Below are 27970 nucleotides of genomic sequence, written 5' to 3' on the forward strand. Positions count from 1 at the left end.
GAATTTTTGAATTCTCAAATTCATTCATTCATTCATTCATTTTCAACCGCTTATCCCTATTGGGGTCGCGGGCCCATGACATCCAATCTAGCAGCCCACGCCTGTCGGTCCTCCGCCACTTCAGGAAGATGTTCGGGTTCGATCCCGAGGCGTTCCAAGGCAAGATTCTGAATTTGATTCAGCCACCTTGTCCTAGGTCTGCCTCGAGGCCGAGGTCTCCTCACAATGGCTTGCATAGCTTTTCTGGGGAATCTTTCTTCATTCATGCGTTGAACATGTCCATACCATCGAAGTTGTGATCTCTCAACCCGAAGAAGCAGCTCCTCGACTCTTAGTTCCTCACGAACGGCCACATTCCTCACTCGATCTCTACGAGTGATTCCCTTTACCGCTCGAAGGTACCTCATCTCGGCAGCTTGTACTCGCGATCTTACCCTTTCGGTCATTACCCAAATCTCATGACCATAGGTGAGAATAGGAATGAACACAGCTTTGAAAACCGATAATTTAGCCGATCGACTAAGCTCGACCTTCCTCAACACGCTTCTGCCAAGCTCCCTCATTACTGCAGAAGCCTGACCGATTCGCGACGAGAGTTCTGCCTCCATCCTACCATCACTCGTGAATAACACCCCGAGATACTTGAACTTCTCCACCTGTGTCAATGAGTCTCCACTAACATGTAGAGTGCATTTCACAGATTGTCGGGAAATCACCATTACCTCCGACTTTTTGTCGTTCACCTTCATACCTGTTTCGGCACAAACATTTACAAATCGGTCAAGTGTGCGCTGAAGCTCTTCTTCGGAAGATCCAAAAAGAACCAAATCATCTGCATAGAGGAGATGGCTCACCCTGAAATCCCCAATACGAATCGCATTCCGCCCCCGACTGCGTTCCATAATCTTGTCCATGTATATTATGAACAACAATGGTGATAGAACACACCCTTGACGCAGTCCAACACTCACTTGAAAACCTTCCGATTTGGATCCGTTTACACGAACACAGCTACTACAGTCTCTGTACAATGACTGAATGGCTCCTACCAATTCTTCATCCAGTCCGTACTCGTGCAGTACATCCCAAAGTTGTTCTCTCGGTACTCGGTCATATGCTTTTTCCAAATCTATGAAACAAGCATAGAGTGGAATTGCATACTCCCAAGCCTTTTCGACAATCATCCTCAGGGTAAAAAGCTGATCCGTGGTGCTTCTACCAGGTCTGAAACCGCATTCTCAAATTCATAATTGATTTTATTTATTTTTTATACTTCCAATTTTTTTTAAGCAAAACCCTTTTGGTAATAAAAACTGCAATACTCATACGTAATATTTGTCATTAAAGCGAAAAATTTTTTTAATTGGTATTGTCAGAAAAATTACTTAAATTTTTAGGCTATTTTCGTTCCTATCGTTCATAGAAGCACAAAATACACCGAATCAGATTCTGTTGAACTTTCCAAGGTTAGACGTAAGACTTATCATTGATTATGTTTCCCAGTTTAATTTTTATTGTTGATTTTCAGTCCGTAAAAAATGTCTCGTCGTTAAAGGGTTAAACGGGTTTCAGGCTTAAGCTTTAGCCCAGTTACCAAAGATCTAAAAAATCCTTAATTTTAGTGATTTTTCAAAATTTAATAAATCACTTGCACCTAATATCCAGTTTTAAGACAACATTTTCCCAAGTAATCTTGCTGTCTTTATAAAAAATTAGATTAGGCTTCGTAGAGGATCATCGAACTGTTGATTATTTTGAAATGTACACATATACTATATTTTTTAAGGTATTATATGACTAATCTGTTAAGATAAGCCCATTATGTTTTATTTAAGATCTTTCAATCTTTTTGATGATTTTAAAGTACAAAGGTGAAATGATAGAATCTCTTTTGCAAAAAAACTCTAATCATTGATCATACTCGAGTGATTTTCTATGACCACCAGTGTATTTCTTGACAACAACCAAATGTTGACTATCACCTTTCTGATAAGGTTTACCAGTTCCACTTTCATTTTTTATGCGTTGCATGGAAAGCATACGTAAATAGAATGAAAAACCTCTTCATAGAAGAAAATACACAAAAAATAAAAATCTTTAGAGTTCATATCGCAAACATTTTATATGAACCCTTTGGACATGGGCTTTAGAAGCCGGGCATTGGGATATCACATCTGCAAACTCTGGATTAGGCAACTTCACAAATACAAATGCACTTTTTGGCATGATCTATCAAATTTCGACTTTGATAAGGGCAGTGAAAAGTGATTAATGAACTCATTGGGAGTTTGATAACACTCTTGAGCTGTATTTAAGGAGGGCCACTGGAGCAGAAATTGCTTTTTATTTGAGAGTTTTTTCCCGGCACAGAGTTTTCATCCGAGAGGTTTGTTGTGATATATTTGCAAAAGAAGTGTTTTTTTTTTAGTTTAAATAAAAAAAAATCTTATATTTTTATAGAATCCAAAATGTCTTTCAAATCCGACGCTATCATTGAGAAAATTAAGGTTCGTCTTACGAAAATCGACCCCAACAACCGCCAAGTAGAGCACGTTTACAAATTCAACATTACTGTTGGTGGAAAGGTCGCCAAGACATGGGGTAAGTCTAATGGTATTCCTTGAAAAATTTGTGATTTGTAGTGATAAAGTTAAGTAATTATTTTAAATTTAGTAATTGTTAATCATGAAGCATTTTAATCTTTAAATTGTCTTGTAGTATTTAATCTCAAACTAAGACACTATAGAATCTATATCAATTCTTAGACTATTGCAGTGACTTTTAAAGGCTTTTGAAAGTTGCTTTTTTGATTAAATAAAATCATTTTTTAAGGATATTATAGATATTTTGCAAATATTTTTTTTCTCAAACATTTCTAAATTTTGCATTCGTAATTTTGTTATTAATTTCTTACGTCCTGCAATGTACTGAACATAAGTATATTTTTGATATCAATTTATTCTCAAAATCTTTGCAAATGCTCCTTATTTTTTTTAATAAATTATTTCTTTACTCATCAGTTCTCGACCTGAAAAACGTGAAGGTCTTTGAGGGAGACTCCCCTGATGTTGAATGCTCAGTAACAGTGTCTGATGAAGATTTCTTTGCCATGGGAAGTGGAACTCTCAGCACCAAGGATGCCCTTGCTCAAGACAAAATTGATGTAGATGGAAATCTTGAATTGGTTGGAAAGCTCGCTCCATTTGTATCGTCGCTGTAAATACCAACCATTTTCCATTTACAAATTTATATTTCATGCACTATAAATAAAAGAAACACGATAAAAATTGTAGATCTTTTCCTCATGAAGAAGGGGATTTTGGCACAGCGGAAGGTCATCGCGCAAGAGTCACTTAATCTTATCAGCTGAAGTCGCATGAGCCGGTGGTATTAGAGTAAAAAGTCCATTGGCTTTCTCAATATAAATTGCAAAATATTCCCAATTTTGCGAAAGTTATATAATAGGTGAAATTTGTGGTTGCCGGAGAAAAGCGAATTTTTCTTATCTATCTGGAGCGTTCAAAGGTAGCCAATTGTTAATGCAATTTGATAATGGAAAACCCCTTAAACACTCCAGCACTCACTGATGAGGATTTAGTAATACAATTGTATAAGAAAGTTTGTTTTCTTATTTTTCGAATAATGTACATATTGCTCGGAAGTATCTATACTTTGCAAAATTTTACTTTGGAAAGGTTTTCATTTGCAACTTTAAGACATGAAAATCTCTTTTCATAATGTCTTCATGTTTGGGTTCGTTGTCCTGAATGCAAGAGATTATATATTATGTATCATGAGAATGCCTCACTAAAACAACAGAAGAGAGGATTTTTGAGTTTTCTTCTAATTATTCTACTTTAATATTCTCCAGCAATTTTCTGAGATTAAATGCTTATACGAAGTTCTTTATTTTTCTTGTAACTTTTTCGTGAATGTTTAATTAATTTTCGAATAATTTATTTAGATAAGATAAAATTTAGTAATATGTATAAAAACGTGAATCTGTTCTGTGTATCTTTTCGGTATTGAAGATTAATATTTAATAATTAAATTAAAATTTACGGATAATAACGATATTACATAAACATACCAATAAATAAGTTATTCTTTAGGAAGCTTAGCAAAATATTACAAGTTCATAGCTTAAAAACTCTAATATTTTAATATTAAAAGGACCTTCTTATTTGATTTTTTCGCATATTTTTTTTTTAAAGATGGACCTTACTATTATTTATTTTAAATCCACAATTACATTAAGTTCAAGCCTAGTTTCGTTTAGAAATATGGGAAAAATCGTATATCAATATTTAGCTATACAGTTCAAAGTAGCCCCACCTCCCCCAACTTGCAATTAACATTTCATTTTATTCAACATTGAATTTCCAAATAAGAAATAGCACCAAAACTTTGTGGGCAAGTAAGGCAATTAGAGCAGAATCACATTAACAGTAAAATGTTCACCGTATTTCGATAATTTACGCATTTTCATTGCAATTCTTACGCAAATTCTCGACTACCGTATTACCTTATCTCATACTTGGTGGCATTAGGTGAAAATAATATAAGAAAATTGAAGAAATCAAACGAAAATGCGATAAACGATGAGCAAAAAAAAACTAAATAAAAGTTGTCTATAATTTAGAAGCTGTTACAGAGTACCTTAAAACTTTTATATACTCAAAAGTTTAAAGTGAGCTTATTGTTAGTATCGTAAAGCTTCAATAACCTGTACTTCAGGATACTTTTATCAGAATATTTTTCCCTTAATTTTGTATGTGTTGTCAGAGAAAAATCAATAATTTAATGATTAAAATTATAGTCTAAAAATTATTATTTTTTGTCCCCCAAATATTTTAAAAAGATCAACAGCCTAGTGGTATGCAATGTGCACGACGTTTAATGTTTCATTCATGTTTCTCTATTTTAAATTCAAACCAGCGAAACATTTCACTCGACTTTCAAGAAAAAAACAAATAGAATTTTATCAAAGAATTAATTAAAATAGTATAACTTATATAATAGATTAGGAAATGAGATACATAAATAAAAGGGTTCGTTTTATCCGAATTTCTTTGATCAAGAGAAACACAACGATCAAGACTTTTGATTTGATTTACGTTTTACTTCCAAATGATTTGTGACAAATTTAATAAACAAAAACACTTTTTTTTGCAAAACTTACATAATATTTAAATAATCATCTTGGTTCTCCAAATTCGTTCATTGATCCAAAATAAGGCCCCACGAGAAATGAAAATTTCCAAGTTGTCTGGGAAAGAAAGGTAAAGAGGCAAAAAAGAAGGCATTTAACATAATTCTTTCACTCCTCAGTCTTTTTGCGAAATTTTGGCACTCAAAATGAGTTCACAATTTCCTTTACGGCTGGCCCAAACACCTCTCAGCTGAGTCTTGAAGACTCTGAAGATCGCGATTCAGTCAGTGTTTGCCTCTCGACAGCTTAACAGCTAGTTTATGTGCCTTAATCTTATAAATCCAGTTTAGTGTTTGAGATTCTGTACTTATTTTATTTGTATTTTAAGCACGAAAAAATGATCAGAAAGTGGATTATATTGGCAGTTTGTGTAACTATTTTGGTATCAAGTGTCTCAGGGCGCCTTTTTAACTTTCGGAGAGGTGAGTTAAAGAATTCCAAAATGTAGTTGTTTGTCTATGAATCATTGGTATCTTTGTGTGAAATTTATGTTAATTACCAAAGACCAGAAAAGAAATTCTTTTACAACCGTCCCACGAATGCCCTCCTTAGTTATTTATGGAGCGATCGTGCAATTTGCAAAATTCATAAAGCTCTTTTACGCCCCAAACACAGATTATTGGTCCATTATCTCTAAAATGTGCTAATTCCGATGATCTTGTGAACAATATTGTGAACTTCTTCCATTTATATAGTTTAAAGACCAATTGGGCATTTTTTTTCAAAACGAAGGTCAGACATATATCAGTATACATAAAATAATTTTAACGAATGATACATGAGAATTAGAAGCATCATGATCGATTTGCCAGTGTTTGCAATTGCTGGTTCAATGAACTACACCTCGAAAAATTCTTGTTCGTGGTTTTTACTTTTGACAAAGACACTGAGCCACGATCTTGACTCTCTTTGTGGGATTCGTAACGGTTTGTGACTCCGCATCCAGTTCAGACAACAAGCACACTAAACCAGAATCACTTTCATGGGATTCTCTCTGCCCACTCATATTGCCTCAGAGATGACCCAAAATACCTATCACCTGCAAAATCTCATTTTGTATCATTTCTCTCCTTAAATTGGCTCCGTGATCCCCGAAATATTCCGCGGAGGTATAGCAAGAGCGCGTGCAAGATTGTCTAACAGACTAATTGATCCTGCTTTTGAAGGCAAATGCCCGCTCTGTGATTCCTCCGTTTATGGATACTGCTCAGACCGGCTCTTCCACGATGCCTGCTGTTGCGATCGACCCACCTTTACTGGAGGATTAGGTGAGTTGCTACACTAAAACACAATTGGGATTAGGGTTATACAGAAAAATTGGCATAATTTTGCTAGGTGTGTTTTTTTCTTTTCAAAGTGCATAGGGGAGAGCGGTGTAGTTTCAAAATAAAATCAGTTTTATAAATTCTTTTATAAAATCTATACAAACTGGAGTCCTATTAAAAATATGTTTTTATCCATGTAGTTCCTTCAAAAATTATGCATGACTTAAAATTGCCCTATCTTATCACTACTAATATTTAAAATAAAAATCCTTTAATTTACCTTTCAAAGGATTAAAGGGTGATTTTTATATAATGTTTGTCGAAGTATATTTCTGATTTGTAGGGAAAGTTAAGGCTAGTTTGGGTTGTTGCGCTACATTGATATACGAGTTCTTCGCATCTAAAGAAAACTGGGAATTAACATAATGTAATTTGGATAGTCAAAACAATTATGAATCTAAAATAAATTATGGTAAGCTACAGCTTCCTTTTGAAATATTCGAAAAAAAATTATATCAATGTAGCTCCACAGCCCCAAATAGTTCCACCTCCGCCTACCACTTTACTTAGAAGGATACTGAAAGAGGATTGATATAAGCAAATTATCCCTAATCCAATAAAGTCTTAATTAAAGAACTATGTAAGACGTCAGAATAATGGATAATTATCAAAAATTTTAACGCTATTGGCTACAACATTCGCATGACCGAAAATGATTTTTGGCGGACTTTTTGAAAAGTCAAATATCACTTTTCCGCAAAATATTGAATAGGTGTAAAAAGTGTTACAATATTTTTAAGTTTTGATCTTTTAATGAGTGGGTTATGATCGGTATCCGGTGATCCAAAAAAATACTAAGCTATTTAGAGGAAAAAATAGTGAAAATTTAAATTTTGTCAGTTCTCGAGCTACAACTTTAAAAGCAGTAATTTTTTTGATACAATTTTGGAAAAGGAAAATTATAATGAGTTTTATTTTACCTACAAACTATATTAGATGATGTAATTAAGGGAGACCGAGGTACATTCAGGCATCAATTAAAGCTTTTTCTTCGCTCTTAAATTTATGAAAAATTGTAAGGTTTGTCTAATGTTTTTAATGCTCATAAGTAGCATTAGGTTTTTGGCTGTATGAAACCATGTGGTTCAAAGTTCTAAAATTCCTGATTTTTCCTAGAGTCTATAATGAAAAAGACACATTGGCTACATTAGCCAATTTTGGCTTGATAAAGCCCCATAATGTTAAATATGTCACTTGAACCTAAAGAAAGAGGCTTTTACCGACTCTTTTATGCAATTTTTGTAATTGAGTCAAAATTGATGCAACTATTCTGAATATATCCATTTCAACAATATCATTTCCAAATGGGTACATTGATTGCTAGGAATATAGATAACAATTATTCATCAAGCAATTATCCACGTATTAGTAGAAAATCTTTAGTAGTTTAATTCTGCCACGGAAGACTGCTTATATCTGCCCCTAGAGGTGTTATCGTCTTACATAAAAATAGACTCTATTACTCCAGAAACAAGGTTAAACTATAATATCTATGGACTTAGCAATTCAGAAATTTAAGTACTAGGTCAAAAATTGTAACATAAAATTACAATTTTATATCCATTTTATAAAAATGTTTCTAAATTGTAAGAACGTCAAATTAGACTAAGAAATCGACGACTCAGAATGTAAGTCGAACAACTCGATTTTTTACAAAAATTTTTTTATTCGCGCTTTTTGTATAGGGGAGACTGGGACAAAAAGTCACAAAACGGATATTTTATTTTTTTACAACTTACTCAAGCGCTTCAATAATTTTTAATTAGCGCAGTTTTATAGGAAATTCACCGCTCTACAACTTTGTGAAAGTAATTTTCCTCTATTTTGTAAGGAAATACGTTTATCGAGCCAATTTCTAAAAGGTAATTTTGTGACTATTCTCAAAAATGCTAGGGCAAAGAGTACCAGACATTGGCTTTTATCATATTTTGATTCGCTTTATTACGGACTTCCGTAAATTTGAAAAAATACCTAGAGGACATATTTTCATAGAAAATTTATTTATCTACACCTTTGTAAAACACCGTTTTCTCTGCGAGAAAAGTGAGAAAACGAAGAAGGCGTTTTTCAAGCTATTTTAGAAAAAAACACACAAAAGACTGCAAATCGTTTGACGAATGCAAACAACAAGCGGCGAGACATGATAATGACCTTTCTTTTCCCCGTGAGACATCAGAAATTGCTTCGCTTTTTGTTACTTTTTGCTCTATACCTTTTGTTACTTTTTACCCCAAGTGGCCATTTTTAATAAAAGGATTTCTGGGGGTGGATTATGTAAGTAAGTGAACCCGGTGAACGATTCACTTGACAGGTCAAAGTGAACATTTCACTAGTGAACCGCTAAAATGCGATTATAAACGCGGTGAACGATTCACTTCACTTAGTTTTTTGAGGTTAGGTGTTTCACCATCATTTGATGGGGTGAAACTGGAAGTGAATGCAATTTTTAGGACGAAAAATACATTGCAGAACCGGAAGTAAGGCTTTTTCACAGAACTAGTTTATAATGTGACTCGAAATCATTGAGTTTATAAAGCATTTAACGCAAAAAATTTGCCAAAATATAATTTATCGAAACACTGTTTTCGTGGCACGTATAGAATATTCACTTCCGGACAAAACGAAAAGATTGACAAAATTTCTCACTCACGTTAACAGACGCTGCTCTCGGGTTTGTACACATTTTGTATTATTTTAACACTAATTTCACTCCGTTTTTGTTAAAATATCGCGGAAAACTTAGAAAATTTGTGAAAAACTACATGACCACTGAACAAAAACAATGAATTTTGACGTCTTCGAATTCACTCTAGCAGTTTTTCACTGCAACTGATTCACTCGCTCATTCATAATCACTTTTCTAGCAGTTGTGAACGCGAGCGGTGAATCGTTCACTTGTGAACGTTTCACCAGTGAACGTTCACGATTTTTACAAGAAAAAAAAAACTTTTGTGAAATTCTAAAATAGATAGCGGATTCGTATTCAAAGAATCCAAATTATTTAGAAAATATTCACCAGTGCATCAATTTTGGAAAATAAGTAGGTAATAATTATTATCTTCTGCAAGGAAAATATTTCAAAAATAGGGCTAAAAATTTTGATATTTTTTTATTTTCTAAATTCCTTGTTCGAATTTTAAGAAAATTCGAAATTTAAGAAAAAAAAATTGAGCCTCTATCTTTTTTACCCTGGAAGATATTGAATTTAGAATTTTTCGATTTGTGACTTTTTGCCCCAGTCTCCCCTACTTTTTTATACCCTCTACCTTCCCTGTGAATATTATATTTGAAAGATAATTATTTTCAAAGTTATAGAGATTTTAAATCTCAAAAATCCTATACCCTGCATGTAAAATCTCAACTTCAATTCGCTCTCCTGTAAAGTTTGCCTACTGCGAGTTATTTGTTTCTTATTCTGAGCCATCGAAATGTTTCAGGGAATATAGGGGTGTGTTCCTACTTTTATTAAATAATACATTTTAAGGAAAACGAGAATGACTCACTGGCTAATTGTGTCTCGGACTCCTCTAGATAAATTAGACCTATTCTTGTAAAGATTTTGAATTTTTACTGGAAAAAATAATTATCTTACTGAATAAATTTCATCAAAGATAGTGAATAAAATAAAATAGCAATAAAATTTTAATATCAATCGTCTTACCAAACTTGAGACTAATGAACTCAAATGGCTCTATTGTGATAATAAATTGATAAAGATAAAGATCGCAATATATAGTAATGCTTAATAAATATAAGATTATTAAAAATAGGAAATATGCTTTGTAAGTGACATATATACGTCTAATAGAACAAATTGTTATTTATTAAAATAAATTGAAATTTGTATATAACTAATTCTTGAGTTAAACATTTCAAAATAAAGATATCAAATAAGAAATAATACAAAAATAGAGTAAAGATTTTTCTTGTATTTAATTTAATTTTCAATGTTGATAATATTCTTTTAATTTGTTTTGAACTTCTTCTACATCATTTTGAGGCTAAATTTCAATAAAATTGTCTTAAAGATTTATTGAATAAATTATTATATTGTATAATAAAAAAACAATTATTTATAATTTATCAAACGTGGCTGTTCTATAAAATTAGACTTTAGTACACGTACTTACGATTTTAAATTTCGAACTTAAAATTGTGACAGAATTATTTATGAAAATTTTTACCGATATTAAAATATAATTATTAATTTATCTAGCTTGAAAAATGCCGTCTAAAATTCATCGTGTTTTATTTGAAAATATTACCAAGCAAAAATTTATTCTTTTAATGGACTAAAATAATAATAATAATAATATAAGCTTTGATAATATATTAAGACCTTAATTCATTTTCGAGTTCTGACTTAAATTTTCTCATCAAATGAAATCTTTTCATTTGTCCTTGTTCTAGAATATTCTGCTTTTGTTGGCTCCATATCAGATTTAGGTGTATAATAAATAAGTAATAAGAGTAAAGTAATTGTATGATCATGCAAGATTTAAAGATGAGATTTCATTATTCATGATTAGACAAAAACCTTGCAATATTTTAATCACACCTTCTCATTCTAGGCCTTGGAGGAGGACAAGGAATTTTTGGTGCCTCCTGTTACTATGCAGATTGTTCCTTCCTGTACGCCAATTCATGCTACGAGCACGATCTCATAACAAATTGCTGCTGTAATCAATAAAATTGGAGTTTTGGATGAAAATGAACACTTATGACCTATTTTATTGGATCTTTCTCAATGATTATACAAAGGAAATTTCTGAGTTATCGAGGGCAATATTTGGCAGGACATCCTTGTTTTATTTGAGTTGTTCAATGAGGGCATTAGCCAGTGTCTGATCTCCGATGATTTCAATTTTTCCCTGAGCCACAGCATCCGGAACTGGAACTTGCTTCGTGCCAATCAGGAAGAATTCCTCATCATCGACGTTGAGGGTGACATCGGGATTGTCCACAGTGCCTTCCTTAACATTGAGTGCCTTGAGATCAACCACCCACTTGTGCATTCCATCGGCAGCTTTAATGTTCAACTGGAAGACGCCAAGCACTTTCCTGGGTCCATTGGGATCTACTCCAGCCACACGTGTCTTAATCCTCTCAATAACGGGGTCGGATTTCATTTTCACTCTTTAATTTTCACTGGGCACAATCACTTCAGTATTCCTCAAACGTCTGAAGTTGTGACGCTCTAGAGTCGCCCTTAAATACACCCACAGCTACTATCTTGGCCTCTGGAATATGATAAGAGAGCACAAGTGTTACCAATCCACGTCCTAATCCAGCTGGCTTTATTACGTCTTTTGCCGGCTAATCTTGCGACCAACGCAACGGGAGCATCTTATCCCAGGCCAGATTAAAGCTGTGCGCTTAATCTCAGGCGTGTGATCTCGACGGTCAGATGGAGAGGTGCAACATGTGGACTTTCCTCTGTACAGTCCACAACATGGTAGTCATTTTAACACAAGTTCTTTGCAACGATATCAATGTGTAGTTCAATCTAGATCATTTTTCTAATCGTAATTCTGATTTATAGGTTTCCTTATCTTTAGCGTTAAAGTTAAACTAACTCCCTTGCGTTTCCTCTTGTGAAATCGTAAATATGCCCTTCAAACTCATTACATAAATATAACTAATCGAAATTCATTGTATTTACAACACAAAGAGAAATTCAAAATTGATAAGAAACTCTTTATTTTCAGCATCAATAAATACAGTGAATAAATATATTTTCAATAAATTTCTAGAAGACATGGAGAAAAGAATACAGAGATTAAAGGGATGATGTTAGAATAAGTTTGAATGATTTATTTGATTTTTTTCTTGACTAACATCAAGCTTATGCTTCATGAGAGTTTACTGAACCTTTCTGAGATTAGCAATTAAGATGATTTGGCTTCATTAGTGATAGTTTCATTAAAGAAGTTTCCGCACCAAGTAGGTAAGATGCTGACATTGGAACAGATTTGAGATGAAATAGTCAAATTAATTAAGCTGTCCTTGTATTATACTAGCTTCAAACTTAAGGTTTAGCCATATAGCGTAAAGCAGTAGTCTAATTTCTTATCAAACACGATTTTTTGGCGAAATTTAACTTAGGATTGGATTATTAAAGATAAATGAACTATTAGGTTCTCAAAAAGCCATAAAATTGCTCGTTATTTAAGATCTTGAGACCTTCGGGAATTGGACTAAATCTCTAATCTGAAGATCGCTTTAGAATTAGGGGGTAAATCTTAAAATTAAGAAAGATAAGAACAATCAAAATGACTAAGGGGTTGCTGAATTTATCAAGGCTAAGAAAGCTTTGCTCTATTTTTTTAAAGGTGTGTTAACTCTTTAAGGACGAGAAGCTTTTCGCTGAGCGAAATTCAATTAAATCAAATTTCCCTCGATATTTTAGCCTAAATAAGAGATTTATGGTTAAAAAGAAATTTTCCCATCCCTAGGAGTCCTGAAAAACTATGGGTCATATGGTTATGGACCCATAGTTATGGACTATGGTTATGGACCCAATCGTCCATAAAGGTAAAAAAGCACAAAATTTTCCAGACGACTAATTTACTCATTTGCTCTGTTATTTTTGAAGGATAAATAACTTGAATATATTTGTAATAATAAAAAAAAAATATTTAGAGTACGAGTAAAAATTAAAACGATCAAAAATTAATTTTAGAAAATCTCATTCAATTTTTGGTCTCAAAGAATCTTGAAGACTGGTACACAAAAACAATAATTTTTATGAAATAATGTATTATTGTTTACTTCATTTTTAATTTTTATGATATTCATCGATTAAAATTTCGCATACTGGTAAGGTAACACAGAGATAAATGTCGCATGCCTCACAAATACAATTGGTCTTATAATCCTCTTTTCTGATAGCACCATGCTCACCTCAATTTTCTTCGAAACATGTTTGATGGTAATGGGTAGGTGCAATATTACCTGTCTCTGGTAATTTCAGACGTACAGTTGCACATTGTTGTGGATCCGGGAGTTTTTCCGGAGTTGATGCGTTCTCGATGAAGACTTCAAAGTCCACTTCATCCACGTCTTGTTCCAAGTATATTATGTTGCTTTCGTTCAGGACAAGATTGTCGGCATCATCGCTATCTTCCGGGCATAATATGTGGATGATTTCGGGTTCATTGATCATGAATTTTTTTTTCCATTTTTGAAGTCATCTACAAGATTAAGAAGTTATGAATTTACAACATATACGCAGAAGTATCTTATACATTATCAAAATATTACCTTCTTCAGTCAGTATTTCACTGCACTGGGAAATCTCAGCTAATTGATATCACACAATATTACACGAATAATTAACTATTTTGCGCACACATAAACAAAAACATGTAACATTGTAACCTCAAATCTTCGAAAATCCACTAGAGACAGATTCGGTGTTTTTTACCTTTAGGGACGATTGGGTCATATATGACCCATGAAAATTATGAAGCTTTCCTGAAAATACAAATAAACTATAATTTTTACTTTGTTGAGAAATATTATGTATAGTTATTATAGTTTCTAGTCCCAAGAGGTTTTTGCTTAAAAAAATTAGAAATATTAAAAATATTAAAATTCAAGCACCACCGTGAAAATTTGAAAATTCGTTATTTTTGAGCTCAAATATTTTTTATATAGCAAATAGCTGGAGATTTTCAAAAAATATCCTAGATTCCTACATCTTTCTACTTCGTGATTATTTGCAAACATTAGAAAGAAATAACTTCAAGTAGTCAGGAAAAATTATTTTCTATATGGGTCACGGGTGACCCAATCGTACTTAAAGGGTTAAATAATTTATTTCGCATGAGCATTGCCAAAATTTTATGATTCTTGAAATGTCCATTTAAAAATTGTTAAAACTATGCTTGAAACTTAAATTAAATATTCTTAATAATTACATTGTATTTTCTAAACAAGTGTAATCCTTCAAAATCAATTAAAATTTGGATCTTTATTGATTTTTTGCACTGAAGAAGAATAAGCAAATTATTTGTTAAAACTCTAGTTCACCCAAAAAGAGTTGAAAGCATTGAGATTACATGACCTAATTTTCTGAATAAATATTTTATTATACAAAAATGGATGCACTGAATAAATTTTAGCTCTAAATTCCACAATGGAAAATTTACATCTCATTTGCAATACTTTGCACCAAAAAGTCTGAATTATTATTTAATCTGCAAACACAATTGTACTAACCATTGCATAATGTGCCCAAAAGGAGGAACCACTCGTAAATTTTGCACAGAAAGCCTGAGAATAATCCACCCACGATGCTGATGCCGAAAACCCCAAATAAAATGCATTTGGTTTGTATTCCTTGATTTTTTGTTTATTTTTTTCATGATAATGTAATATAGACAATGTGATTTCAACTCTGGTATAATGTAATGTATAATTATAGTATGTCTCATTCATTTTTTTCCATCTCTATTTTTCTCCACTAAACCCTTCTCTCTTCGTGTTATCAGTGTCAACAATCAACTTTTTCATTAATTTCTTATCCCATTTCTTAGCCATCTTCGGAGGGGTTACTATAACAATAATGTTCTAACATAAATCATAAATGTGTGATTAGTTTTTTTTCTTTTAAATCAATCAATGGAGGAATTTGTCTATGCGAAACGATAATTTTTGGAAATGATTTTTTTTTGAAAATTAAAACAAAAAACGAAAACAAAATGTTGTGAGAATTTTGTACCAAAACAGGAATTTCTTATATCGTGCTTCTAATGAAATTTCCATCCTTTTTTTTCATTCTCTCGCTCAATCTTTCTCTCGAAATTGATCCGCATAATTTTTCTCTCTTTTTTTTAAGATTTGCCTTTTCCTCATGATAAGATTTTAATGGTGAGAACTCATTGTGATATTTCATACGATTTTCTATTCTATATTCACTCTCATCGGCAAGCTCATGATTTATCCACTCACTTTCAATTAATTTGTATTTTTTTCCTAAGATTTCATTCATCTCTTAGCGTCTTCATCACTCTTATCTGAGCACGTCTTTTTTTTAATATATATTTTTTTCTTTATTGTTTTCTTTTTTAATATATATAATATTCTAACTACAACAATGTAATGTATTTGGAAAAAAATATAATTTTTCAATTTTTCTCTCAATATTTTTTTGTTGGATTTTTCTTTTTAACTTTACTATGTTTTCAGTGTATTTTTTGTTTAGATGTTCTCATTTTAGTTTTTATAATTTTTCAAGTGGTAACAGAGTTTTCATCATAATCTTTGTTTATATTCTTTTATTTATTTTTTTTTTTTTAAAGATTACTTTTATATATTTGATAGACTCTTTCTATTTTGTGTATGCTTCTTTAACATTTTCCATTAATAAATATTTCTCATTTGTTTTTTTCTTTTTGTGGTTTTTTTTTCAAACCCCTTTTTCACTTACTTTTTCAATGATGGAATGAAGCCGTGAATGTTTTATATAAAGTTTATGTTATTTTCTTGATGAAAATTATATACAAACTTTATCATATATTCATAATAATGGTAGTTCTTGTTTTTTTTTTTAAGAAATATATATGCAAATTTTTCTCTATTTAATTCAATGAATAATCATTAAATCTTCGCAAAATGAGTTTGATTTGAATTTTTTTTTCAATACATTCACAAGACACCAACAATAAAATGGTTACTTTGGAAACCCTCCTAATGGGTTCAGCTTCCACAACATTTCCTTCTTTTTTTTTATTTACTTTATCTGTCCTATTTTCTTGAAAAAGAAAATAACACACTTAAAAAAAGAACAACTTAATCTATACAGAAAATAAGTGGAACCTTTAACACCGTATCTTTTTCTTTATAATTCTTCATTTCTACAGCAAAACACAATAAAAGAGACTAAAAATAAAAAATAAAAAAAATCTTGCAGACATTTCTATGCAAGATGCTGAAATTAAACTTAACAAAAACCTTAAATGAAAATGTAGAAAGAGAAGAAATTGTATAAAGAAATGTAAACAGAATATTTTCTACCACCAGTATTATATGACTTCTTGTACTGCGTACATGAATATTTGAAAAAAAAAAGAAATATTCTCTCAAAAGAGAATAGAAAACAAAACACGAGAATAATTTTTTAATAAATCTACCATGTTTTATCGCAAAACCACACGTTAACCACACACAATATAATTGTTTTTTTCATCGTAAATATTTTTTAATGTTACATCTAAAACCTTTTATTAATTTTAATTAGCTAAAATGACAATGAAAATATGGTTCTCTGGAGAATAATTAATTTTTTTTCACCTTATAATCTTTTTTTCTTGACGCTCTATTTGTATTTATTTTCATTTTTCATTTTTCTACTGTTCTAATGCATTTAAGAGTTTTTTTGTTCACTATTTTTGTGTGTTCTTATGGAGTTTTTTTTATAAATTGTTTTTTTTCATTTCTTTTAATTTTTTACGAATTATGGAATAAAATATTCAATAAATTGAGAAGAAGAAATGTGGATATTTCTCTTGATTTTTTTTGTTTAAACTATTTCTGCTTGTATTTCTTCTATGACAATTTGTATTCTTTTTTTAATTATTCAGATTAATATTTTTTTCCTATTAAATTGTATAATTTTTTTCATTTTTTTGGGCTTTTTTTCTTTGTTAAATAGTGTTGGAGAAGGAGGAAAATATTATTTTTTCTGTTTTGTTAAATGTTTTTCTCAAAATTAGTGAATTTTTTCTTCTATTTCTCTTTTATTTTTGTTTTTATTCTTTCATCTAAATAACCTCTTTTCTCTTTCTTTTTTTTCATGCATGTATGTGAGTGAATATCACAGAACATTCAAAATCTATTATATTTTCTTTTCTTTTATAGTTTTTTTTTAACAATATATATGTATGTATATATACATAATAACGATTTTTCTCTCTCTTATTTTATGTCAGCTTCAGTGTTTTAAAATCATTCTGGAGGTTACACTGGGGAGAAATACTGGAGTTCTTAAAGAAATAAACATAGATATTTTGAAGTGCTTGAAGTTATTTTGGAAAATTAGATTTGGTAAATATAATTTAAATTTTGTAAACATTAGCCTCAAGCCCAGAAGGCTTAGATGTATTGGCTCTAGATACGTGAAAACTATAATTCTACAATTATCCGTTGGAGTACTTAAAAAAACTGATGCAAAAATAACCACATCATCGCCACTTTTTACCATTTTTCGCCAGTTCTGTAACCACTTCTCGCCACCCACTTGGAAAGGTTTAAACTCAATTATTTTGGGTAATATTATGCAAAGAATACGTTTAGTATTTCTCTTTCCTCATGATCACCCTATTATTACTCACTTTAAATGATTTTTCTTCATTTTTATTTGAGAAATCAAATTATAGGGCTATTGCAGAAAGTAAACAATGCAGGGGTGACATGATAACTTGTTTTCGATACTATCGACTGTCGATTCTGAAAAATTTAAACGATAGCTGCACTTTCTGTAACTAAGACAGATATTTATGAACAGTCACATTCTTTTAAGAATGTCACAATGGTTCAACAATCCGCAAAAAGTCGACATTCATTTAATCTAACAGATATAGATTTATCGATACTATCGATTCGATAGTGTCGAAAAGTTATCATTACACCCCAGATTTGACAACTGAGAATCCACGAAGTGAAGTTAGCGTCGCCTATTGAAAAGAGATGGCCACAGGTGGCAAAATCAATTCTAGAATATTACCACTTTTCGCCATGCCTCATTTTTATATAAAAGTAATATAAAATGAAATATTAATTAACTAAATACAAATTTTATGTATTCCACAAGTGCAATTAAATATTCAATAGACAAATTATTTATCCCAAATGGTATTTTTGGCTTGTTGAAAATTTAATGACACTTAGCATATTTGGTAAGAAATATTGGATTCGATGCACCTGATTAAAATATTGCTCTAAAAAATGATAAAAATCGTAAATCCAAAACGAATAATTATTATTTTTCGATTATATGCGTAGAAGCAGAAACAATACAAAAAAATTGCGACTCATTTATTTCATAGATCGCGAAAAAAAGCGATTTCAATAAAAGGGGCGAAAAGTAGGGTAATGGCGAGAAGTGGTGATTCCACCCTATTTATTGCAAGATCAATTTTTTTGTGGTAGGGAAAAGTGGAGCACCTTTGAATGGGGCAGCTTTGAAATGGGCCTGTTTCTCCTATTTTTAAATGAAACTGGGCCTTTCATGGTATAATTTAGCGAATTTAGCTCATCAAACCAATTGCGAAGATAATTACATCATAATAAGGTTCAATTCTATTTAAAGATGGAAGAAAAAAACAATTTGAAAGCTGCCTCACTTTAAAGGCACCCTACTTCCCCCTATTCTTGGATCTAATGATCATTTCGTTATCCTGGAACCTGGGATAATCATAAATGTCCATGCCTCAGGGTCCGGATCACGTAGTTCTATGCTCCTATGTTCTCGATTGAACCAACCAGACTGATTCACCTGTGACGAACTTAAAGGGAAGTAGGGCACCTTTGACTTGGGGTAGGGTACCTTTGAAATTAGTTTTTTCTCCTATTTTAAAAATGAGTTGAGCCTTATCATGATGTACCTAATTCAGCTTCGAAATAGGTTTGTTGAGCCAAATCATATCATGGTGAAGACCTGTTCCTTTTCTAAATAGAATAAAAAACCCAATTTTCAAAGGTACCCTAATTCAAAGGTACTCCATTTCAAAGGTACCTCAATTCAAAGGTACCCTACTTCCCCCTACTTTTTTCGGTCCCGTTCCAGAGACGGAAAAGGTACGCAATTTTCAAATAATGACTGTTGAAATATTAATAAAAAAATTACCTTCTAAACCTTGATCATTGTCTTGCTTTTAGAATTGAGACTAATACATGGTTATTTAAAAGATTTTCAAAAAATAATAATAATATATTAGGCCATTTATCAAAAAACAAAAATAAAAAGAAAAGTTCCAAATTTTTCTTGTGAAAAACAATAATTTGATTTTTGTCAACAAGTACCTTCAAAATAATTCTAGTTTATTGAATTTGAACCCACAATATTGCTCAACAGTGTATGCTGCATAGCGCCTTGTTTGAATTCATGAAGCAAAAGCTCCATCGTAACGGAAATAGTATAACTTGCAAAACTCAATTACAATTTGCAATTCATTTCTTTCACATGCTGAATGATTTTTTGGATTGATTTTTATTTCAGTAGATTTAGTAATTGAAAGATTACGTAGATTTTCTTTTATCGTCCATCAATAGTGCATCTTCGAGCAATTCGCGTAATCTTGCGATTCTCGTCACACTTCAGAGATTTTTTTTTTCTACAAATTTTCAATTTTCTTTCCACCTACATTTAGGCTCTCTTCCTAAAGGAGATGCTCTATTTTTTCTTTTAAATTGTTTTTCTCATATATTTTGCAGGATTTTAAACTCGCTGTCCTGCAGAGATTGTCCACTCCTGTATCATGTTCGTGGAACGAAAACATTTCTTTCTTTTGCACTCTTATCAGCTAAATTTATAATAGATTTTATAATATGTGTGTGATTAATAGTTATGCTATATTTTTTATATGTTTGTCTCTTTCACTTTTTTTTTAATAGTTAAAACGTGATTTTTTTTTATATTTTTCATCTAAAGGTACATTTTTATTTGCACATCGGCCATTTACTTGTGTCTTCCACCATTTCATAAAATTTCTTGTTTTTTTTTTCTATTGTATTTTTTTTATTGCTCCACCTTGGAGTTATCCCCCGAAGAAGAGCAATACTATAACCCATCGATATTTTCTCTACAATTCTTTTTTTATTTATTAATTAATAAAAATTACCATACAGTAAGTATTTTATTAGTAAATCCTCGTCAAATATAATTTGTAATAAATATCTTTTTCATCATCAATTTCAATTGAAGGCATTTTTAATATATATTTTTTTATATTCTTTTTCATAATCAGTTTTCATCTCTACTGCAAATTTTGCTATTAGTGTATCAGATTCTTGTGGATCTGCACTGAAAGTGAAAAAACAATGAGTGTTTTCCATATTTTTTTTTTTAATTTTTGGTAAAAATTACGTAGTAAATAATTACATGTAAATATGATGGTAAAAATAAATGATGAAGATAAATGAGCTTCTAGCGATTCTCTTTCTTTGACCTTTTTTTTGGACGGCACTGCAATCGAATACATGAGGAAGTTTAACATATTCACTCAATAAATCATTCTTTTTTGTCTTTTTTATATTGTTTTCTGCAAATGTGAATTTTTTCTCAGGTGCGACAAAGAAAAAAATATCGATTGTCTGCGCCAAATAAAATGTGCTTCTCGTCACTATTTTACCATTATCTTCACTAAATTCTTGTTTAAAGGGTTCTTTGTGTGTTCTGAAATTAAAAGAAAATGTTGGAAAATATATCGCCGGAGAAAATAATTACCAAGTAATTTTTTGGAATAAAATGCCGAGTTTTCTTATTCGTTATTTTTCTTTTCTTCATTTTTAATCTCTATCTAACAATAAACAATCCGCAGAGAATTTTGGCTGAGTTTTACTTTCCACCCCATATTAAAACACTTAATTATATTTTCATTCTTTTCTTTTCACTACTTCGTCTAGATAGAGAATTGTTTTCTTACTATAGTTATGTATTTAGCTTCTTTTGCCACCTAATTTCAAGTCCCCAATTTAGAAGAACTAACCCACAATATCGATTACTCTCACGAGAAGTTGCAATATTTTGGGTGTTTTTTTTCTGGGGACTAATTTGAAAAAAGACTTAACCATTTTTCAGAAGGTTCTTTCCCCAATTGGAACTTGTACCATGAATGTATTTTTCTTTCTGCAATACTTACACATTTTTTTTAATTGATTCTCCTTGCTAAATCCTTCATCTTAGAGCAACAATGAATGACTACAATGTTCTTTAAGCAAAATTTTTCAACAAAAAAGTCTATTTGTGACATGGTATTCAAGTCCCATTTACTGATGACTTGTTCTTCTGCACCATTTTTTATTGTTTGGCTATAGTTTATTCAATGATTCTCGTAGGGACTTTCTAATAATAATTTTAGAATTATCTACTTTTATTTAGGTCGTTGCATATAGAGTCAAGTCCTTCAGGAATTTTCAAACAGTGAAAAATAGTTTATTGTTAAATTTATCAAAAGTTTGTTGGGTGGTAGTAGACCCACTTAGTGGTGTGCTGTATTTAATTCCATCTTGAATAAATTGGTAGTTTTTTCAATACCGCGGCGCAACACACACGGTTCACTACGGGTTCCGATCAGCCGATCAGAGCGATTTATCGGCGGCGATCAGCCGATCTGTCACTCACGATTCACCCACTGAACATATTTTTTCGCCTAATGCAATTACTGTAACATTGAAGCATTAATTTATTTAAAGTGGCAGTAAATGTAGCATAGCACTAACAAAGTGGTCACACTAACCCATGCCTCGCCTGGTTCTTGAGCAATTAAATCAATCTATTCTGTTTGTTTTAAATAAAAACATTTTTAAAAGAACATAATAATGACTGATAACCGGATTTACTCCTTTTAGAACCTTGTTTTAAATCTTTATTTGACAAAGGAAAACCTTAAAAAGATCATCCACCAGATTCCTGAATCCATCCAGGATTGAACAAGTTCGTAAAGATACCCATAAAATTCCAAACTTCAATTATAAATTAGGGCCAAAGGAAAATTAGGAACAGGAAATGTCTCTCATATTTAAGTTCATCCTCAGAGTGAACACAAATAAATTTTATTTCAAAAAAGCAAAGAGGTTTCAGGTTCTTTTAGGCAGAGTTTTCTAGGTAATATAAATCTAATGAGATTTTGCCGAACTTGATCGTTTCATACACTAAAACTTGCTGAAAGGTTTTGACATAAGATCAATTCATGCTGAGCTTTTGAAAAGGGTTAAACAGGTCTACTACTTACGCTTCACTATAATTGTCGATCAGCCGATCAGCCGTTCGGATGATCAGCAAATCAGCCGATCAGGTGATCAGCCGATCAGCCGTTCAGATCTTTCAGATGATCAGCAAGTCAGCCGATCAGGGGATCAGCCAACAGCCGATCAGCCGTTCGGATGATCAGCAAACAGCCGATCAGCCGTTCGGATGATCAGCAAATCAGCCGATCAGGGGATCAGCCGATCAGCCGTTCAGATCGTTCAGATGATCAGCTAGTCAGCCGATTAGCCGATCAGCCGTTCGGATGATCAGCAAATCAGCCGATCAGGTGATCAGCCGATCAGCCGTTCAGATCTTTCAGATGATCAGCAAGTCAGCCGATCAGGGGATCAGCCAACAGCCGATCAGCCGTTCGGATGATCAGTCAACAGCCGATCAGCCGTTCAGATCGTTCAGATGATCAGCTAGTCAGCCGATTAGCCGATCAGCCATCAGCCGATCAGCCGTTCGGATGATCAGTCAACAGCCGATCAGCCGTTCGGATGATCAGCAAATTAGCCGATCAGGGGATCAGCCGATCAGCCGTTCAGATCGTTCAGATGATCAGCTAGTCAGCCGATTAGCCGATCAGCCATCAGCCGATCAGCCGTTCAGATCTTTCAGATGATCAGCAAGTCAGCCGATTAGCCGATCAGCCAACAGCCGATCAGCCGTTCGGATGATCAGCCAACAGCCGATCAGCCGTTCGGATGATCAGCCAACAGCCGATCAGCCGTTCGGATGATCAGCAAATCAGCCGATCAAGGGATCAGCCGATCAGCCGATCAGCCGATCAGCCGTTTGGATGATCAGCAAATCAGCCGATCAGGGGATCAGCCGATCAGCCGATCAGTCATTCAGATGATCAGCAAATCAGCCGATCAACCGATCACCTTATCAGCTGATCAGCTGATTAGACGATCAGCTGATCTACCGATCTGATCTACCGATCTAGCTGATCTACCGATCAGCCGATCTGCTTCCAATAGTATCAAAAGCCTTCACATTGACGACTTACTTGCGGCAGCTTGATTTGAGGCAAATGACTAATTTTGAGCTAGTCATAGTTGCGATAATTTTATTTTACCGTGATTATTCTCATAAAATTACTGTTACTATAAAGTTACTGCTATCACTCATTTGCTAACGGAGGAAAATAGATTTTTTTTATTTCCAGCAATGAGAAAACTTATTTGGAAGACACAAGATTCCAGTTAACGACAAACTTCAGTTTTTTTTCATTTTTTCGAAAAAATTTCACATTGTTCTGAGTATTTCTCATGTGATAATTCTCATGGGTTTGCAGAATGAAGGGCCGATTTAGCACTGGAATATAGTCACTGATAGTCACAATATAAAATTAATTATTTTGAAGCTAAAAGCAATTCCAGTCAAAGAGTCCCAGTCAAGTTGTTTGACATTGTTCTCAATAATAATTCTCATATGACAATTCTTAAGACAACAGAATCTACCCTCTGAAATAAGGAGGTAAATTCAGTTCTGGCGTAAAAAATGTCAAAAGAAAAAAATTCAACAGAAATAGTCACGAGCTTAAATATAATTTTTTTTTTGACAGATTAACGATTCAACCGAGCTCAATTGTCTCAAGTAAGTCGTTTGTTCGAAAACTTTTGATACTGTTCTCAATAATAATTCTCATATGACAATCCTCAAATGTTCACAGAATTTTCCCTCTGAATTCAGGGAGTAAATTTAACTCTGAAATTTAACACTTTTTAGGTGTAAAAATATATCAACATTTTCTAATGTTAATTTTAAACCTTTTTAAGGGTAAAATTAACATGAAAAAGGGTAATTTTAACCCCTAATACACCTGAAAAGGATAATATTTACACCGATTTTGGATCAATACTGCAGGGTAAAATTAACATTTCCGGAATGTTATTTTAACTTTTTCGGATTTCTCTCACTCAGTGTAAGAATAATCATACGAACCATACGAATAAAATTCAGCAAAAATAGTCACGAGCTGAAAATGAGTTTCTTGACAGCTCTATGATTCAACAAAGTCCAACTTTTTCAGTAAAGTAATTTTTTGACAAAGTTCAACACTGTTCTCAAAATAATTCCCACATGAGTATTCTCACGAGTCTGTGAAATCTACCACCTACTAAATTCAGTGGGTAAATTCAACACAAGTTTTCGTATTGTCATTCGATGAAATTTATTGAGAAAGTCACAGTCTTAATATTGGCATTGAAAATATTGGAAATTAAATAATTCAATAACCAGCAACTGTTCCATTTAAGTCATTTGTTTGAAAAATTTTGAAACTGTTCCCAATAATAATACTTTTATGACAATTCTCACAAGAGAAAATGACAAGCTGAAACATAAAAAGACATTTAAAATTTCAATAATTCAGTTAAGAAAAACATCATAGACAAATCGTTTGTCAGAAAAGTTTTGACACTGTTCTCAGAATTAATTTTTCTATGATAATTCTCATGAGTTAAAGTCACATTTGACGTAAAATGTCCCCGTTAAGTCGCTTGTACGAAAACTTTTGACACTGTTCTCAGCAGTAATTCTTCTATGACAATTCTCACGGGATTCCGGAATCTACCCAAAATGCTACCCTAGCAGTTGTTCAATTCTACGGTGAGTTTTTTTTTCAGCTTTAAATTGTAAAGAGAGTTGCACAGTAAACTTTTGATAAATTTATTACAAACTATTTTTCCCTGGTGGCATACGAATTGTTCTCTTCATTTCTCTGCAGTGTGAATAAAGAAAAAAAAAAGAAACTTGAAGTTGTAATATTTCTGAGAGATCCTACTACGCCTGTGAAAGTCCCTCCTAAATCTCTATTAACTGTTGTGAGAGGTTAGCTTTGACCATTTCCGTGGAAAATAATTTCTGGAAAGCTTCTCATGCAGAGGAAAAACTTCAAGCACAATGAATTTGCAGACTTTTTTTTCTCGCATTTTTACTAATGTTTCACCGAGACATTATCATTATAACAGCAACTCTGTGGAAGAATTAATTGTTCAGTGCTTTCAGATTATTATTTTCAAATGGTTTTATCTCTATTTCATTTTTTTTCTATATCTTTTTTTTTCCTTTTAATTAATCTATGACGAGAATTATCTGTAAGCAAGAAAATTCGCAAAAGGCTTTCTATTGTAAATCGTATAATGTGATTATATATATTGCAATGTCTTTTTTCTTTCTGTTAATTTATGAACATTTGAACATGGCCTTACTGCAAATTGTCAAATAACATCTGCTATTATCTAATGGCACTCATTTCTTTTTTTTTTTAGAAGAAGAAAAACTATTCAATTTAATTGCACGATAGTGCAATTTCTTTTTGTTATGTTCTTTTCTTTCAGCACTTTTTCACTTTCGCAACTATATATTTCTGATTTTTCTTTCAAAATTGATTGTGGACTTCACAGTGATTTCCCCCTTTTTTTTAATGAAAGAAATTCAACAATTCAACAATTTGTTTGAATATGAAAAATATTCTCCAATTTTTTTTGATTACATCTCATCCATGTCCTTCAATGCAAATTAACGTTCATCATTGATTTTTTTAGTGGCCTTTTTTTTATTATCCGTAGTGTATTTAGAAAAAATGTGATTTTAACAATTAAGTCTAAAATAGCGAAACCCTGTTATATCTCTTAATCATTCACTTAAAATTTATTTATTATCTATTTAGTGTTTTCTTCTCTTTCCCCCCAAATCAAAAAAAAAATAAAAAATTAACCCACAGAGTTCATTTCCTTCCTCAGTATGAACTGGAAAATTTTATTAATAAAAGAAAAAACCCATGGTAACGATTTTCTTCAGTAATAACTTGCTCACTGAAATATTGATCCGAAAAGTTTATTTTGAGGTCCATGTTAATTAGGTGAAATTGCTGGAATAACATCAACTTTTCGGCTAGAATTTTTTATGCTGCGCTCCTCAAATTAAAGTCAATACAGAAACAAAAATAGGAATTGCCACATTTTTTATTTGTATATAAAAAAAAAAGATGATAAAATCACGCAAACAATTTGTGATTTCAACAATTTGAACAGTGAATTAAAAAAAAAAACTGAAATACAGAATAACAAAATAGATTTTTATATCTTCATGAGATAACCCTCGTATCGTGAATTTGCGAATGAAATATTTTTTTAACAAATCATAGACTATATAGTGTTAAAACTTTTAAACGCTACAAATAACGCAAAGAATTTCTTGTTTTTTCTTTCCATTCTGTATCTAGAGTTAAAAATTTTTCTTTCTGAAGATTTTTATATGAATATTTACAACCACTGTACTAAAAAAAATAAAAGACTAACAAAAAATATATTCTTCTTTTTTTAACCCTCTTGTCTAGAAAAAAAAACATTATATCTCTTAAACTCTGCCTTAAAAAATAAACAATTTCAGTGTTTAATATTTTCTTCTGCAATTATTATTTCTTTTTCATCTCTATTAAAAATATTCTGGTAATTTTTTTTTAGGGCTTTTCACTTATTTTCTCACGCTCACGTTCGCTCTTAATATTTTTTGTTTTTGTTTTTGTTTCCTCTCTCACACGTCAACTATTTAATATGACAATAAAAATAATAATAACAATTATCAACAGCACTGTTTCGTCTTTTTAATCTATTTTTTAAATAGTACTTATTCATCGACAAAATTTATTTATACTATTGAAAAATATAAGTTACTCTCTCTTTGTATAAAGTCTTTCTCTCACAAATAATCTTTTTTCCAAATTGTGAGAATGATTTACGTTTTTTTTTATCATTTAAAAAAAATATCAGCATTTTGTGATTTTTTTTCTGATACATGAAGTTCTTTTTTACTGAATTGATGTGTGATTTTTCTTGGCATAAAAACGATTAAAACAACGATTTATCCGAAAGGAACATTTGACAATGATTATTTCCTTGGACAACAAAAAAATAATAAAAGGATTGTGAAGAATAAATTAAATTTGACGGGTTTTGTGATCAAAATAATGGTCATCTGAAAAGAATGATTCTATATTTATAATAAATTGCCTTTTTCTTTTTTTTTCTCGTAACTAACTGAAGGATCTTCCTTGTGTAATTTTTGGTATCTCATAATAATGGATGAAAGAAAAAAAGACTTGTCGTGAAAATTTGTTATAATGTACAACAGACTGAAGAAGATTCTTGTCTTATTATTACTTTTATTGCATAATACCCGACGTCAATGTATTTTGATGCGCTCTCTTGGTCTCCTCCTCCGAGATTTTCTGCTCAATTAGGAAATGTGCGAAGGTGACGGCGTGCGGTTGGCCGGTGATGGTGACAATGCGATTTCTAGTGCCAGGGACAAACATGCCTTTCTTCGATATCTGAATTGTGGCGCCGGATGCACGTTGAATTTCTATTAAACTACGACCACCTGGACCTGCAAAAAGCACAATAAACAGAAGGAAATCCTTCTCAATATCAATCAAATAAATCCACC

At 31.9% G+C, this 27970-nt stretch overlaps 4 protein-coding genes across 15 annotated transcripts in view; 2 read left to right on the forward strand and 2 right to left on the reverse strand.

The window, feature by feature from the left end:
* Window positions 1-2321: 2321 nt before the first annotated feature.
* LOC129798981 (sterol carrier protein 2-like) lies at window positions 2322-3287 on the forward strand. The gene is made up of 3 exons (XM_055842538.1): window positions 2322-2386; window positions 2461-2601; window positions 3021-3287. The coding sequence occupies exons 2-3, from the start codon at window positions 2469-2471 to the stop codon at window positions 3218-3220; spliced, it is 333 nt and encodes a 110-aa protein (XP_055698513.1). The 5' UTR covers window positions 2322-2386; window positions 2461-2468; the 3' UTR covers window positions 3221-3287.
* A 2159-nt stretch (window positions 3288-5446) lies between these two features.
* LOC129798980 (uncharacterized) lies at window positions 5447-11335 on the forward strand. 2 transcript variants are annotated; one of them, XM_055842536.1, is made up of 3 exons: window positions 5447-5634; window positions 6328-6480; window positions 11109-11335. In XM_055842536.1, the coding sequence occupies exons 1-3, from the start codon at window positions 5550-5552 to the stop codon at window positions 11225-11227; spliced, it is 357 nt and encodes a 118-aa protein (XP_055698511.1). In that variant the 5' UTR covers window positions 5447-5549; the 3' UTR covers window positions 11228-11335. The 2 variants fall into 2 exon arrangements, with proteins under 2 accessions (XP_055698511.1, XP_055698512.1); XM_055842537.1 differs by having other exon boundaries at window positions 5453-5634; window positions 6379-6480.
* LOC129798982 (uncharacterized) lies at window positions 11236-11666 on the reverse strand. The gene has a single exon (XM_055842539.1). The coding sequence runs from the start codon at window positions 11664-11666 to the stop codon at window positions 11346-11348; it is 321 nt and encodes a 106-aa protein (XP_055698514.1). The 3' UTR covers window positions 11236-11345.
* Window positions 11667-14871: 3205 nt separating this feature from the next.
* The window catches only part of LOC129798960 (RNA-binding protein Pasilla), a 115712-nt gene continuing 102613 nt past the window's right edge, over window positions 14872-27970 (reverse strand). For all 11 annotated transcript variants that reach the window (XM_055842504.1, XM_055842502.1, XM_055842503.1 and 8 more), the window contains one exon: window positions 14872-27910. In XM_055842504.1, the coding sequence (XP_055698479.1) occupies window positions 27687-27910 (224 nt within the window). In that variant the 3' untranslated portion in view covers window positions 14872-27686. The remainder of the gene's footprint in view (window positions 27911-27970) is intronic.

The sequence above is a fragment of the Phlebotomus papatasi genome, chromosome 1 (assembly GCF_024763615.1).
Source record: "Phlebotomus papatasi isolate M1 chromosome 1, Ppap_2.1, whole genome shotgun sequence".
NCBI classification, from domain to species: Eukaryota; Metazoa; Arthropoda; class Insecta; order Diptera; family Psychodidae; genus Phlebotomus; species Phlebotomus papatasi.

What these genes read in the sequence shown, in the direction of transcription:
- LOC129798981 (XM_055842538.1), top strand. Translation starts at nt 2,469, where the DNA reads ATGTCTTTCAAATCCGACGCTATCATTGAGAAAATTAAGGTTCGTCTT. An exon ending in AAAGGTCGCCAAGACATGGG is followed by an intron (nt 2,602 to 3,020) that starts GTAAGTCTAATG and finishes TTTACTCATCAG; the next exon opens with TTCTCGACCTGAAAAACGTG.
- LOC129798980 (XM_055842536.1), top strand. Translation starts at nt 5,550, where the DNA reads ATGATCAGAAAGTGGATTATATTGGCAGTTTGTGTAACTATTTTGGTA. An exon ending in CCTTTTTAACTTTCGGAGAG is followed by an intron (nt 5,635 to 6,327) that starts GTGAGTTAAAGA and finishes GCGGAGGTATAG; the next exon opens with CAAGAGCGCGTGCAAGATTG. An exon ending in CACCTTTACTGGAGGATTAG is followed by an intron (nt 6,481 to 11,108) that starts GTGAGTTGCTAC and finishes TTCTCATTCTAG; the next exon opens with GCCTTGGAGGAGGACAAGGA.
- LOC129798982 (XM_055842539.1), bottom strand. Translation starts at nt 11,666, where the DNA reads ATGAAATCCGACCCCGTTATTGAGAGGATTAAGACACGTGTGGCTGGA.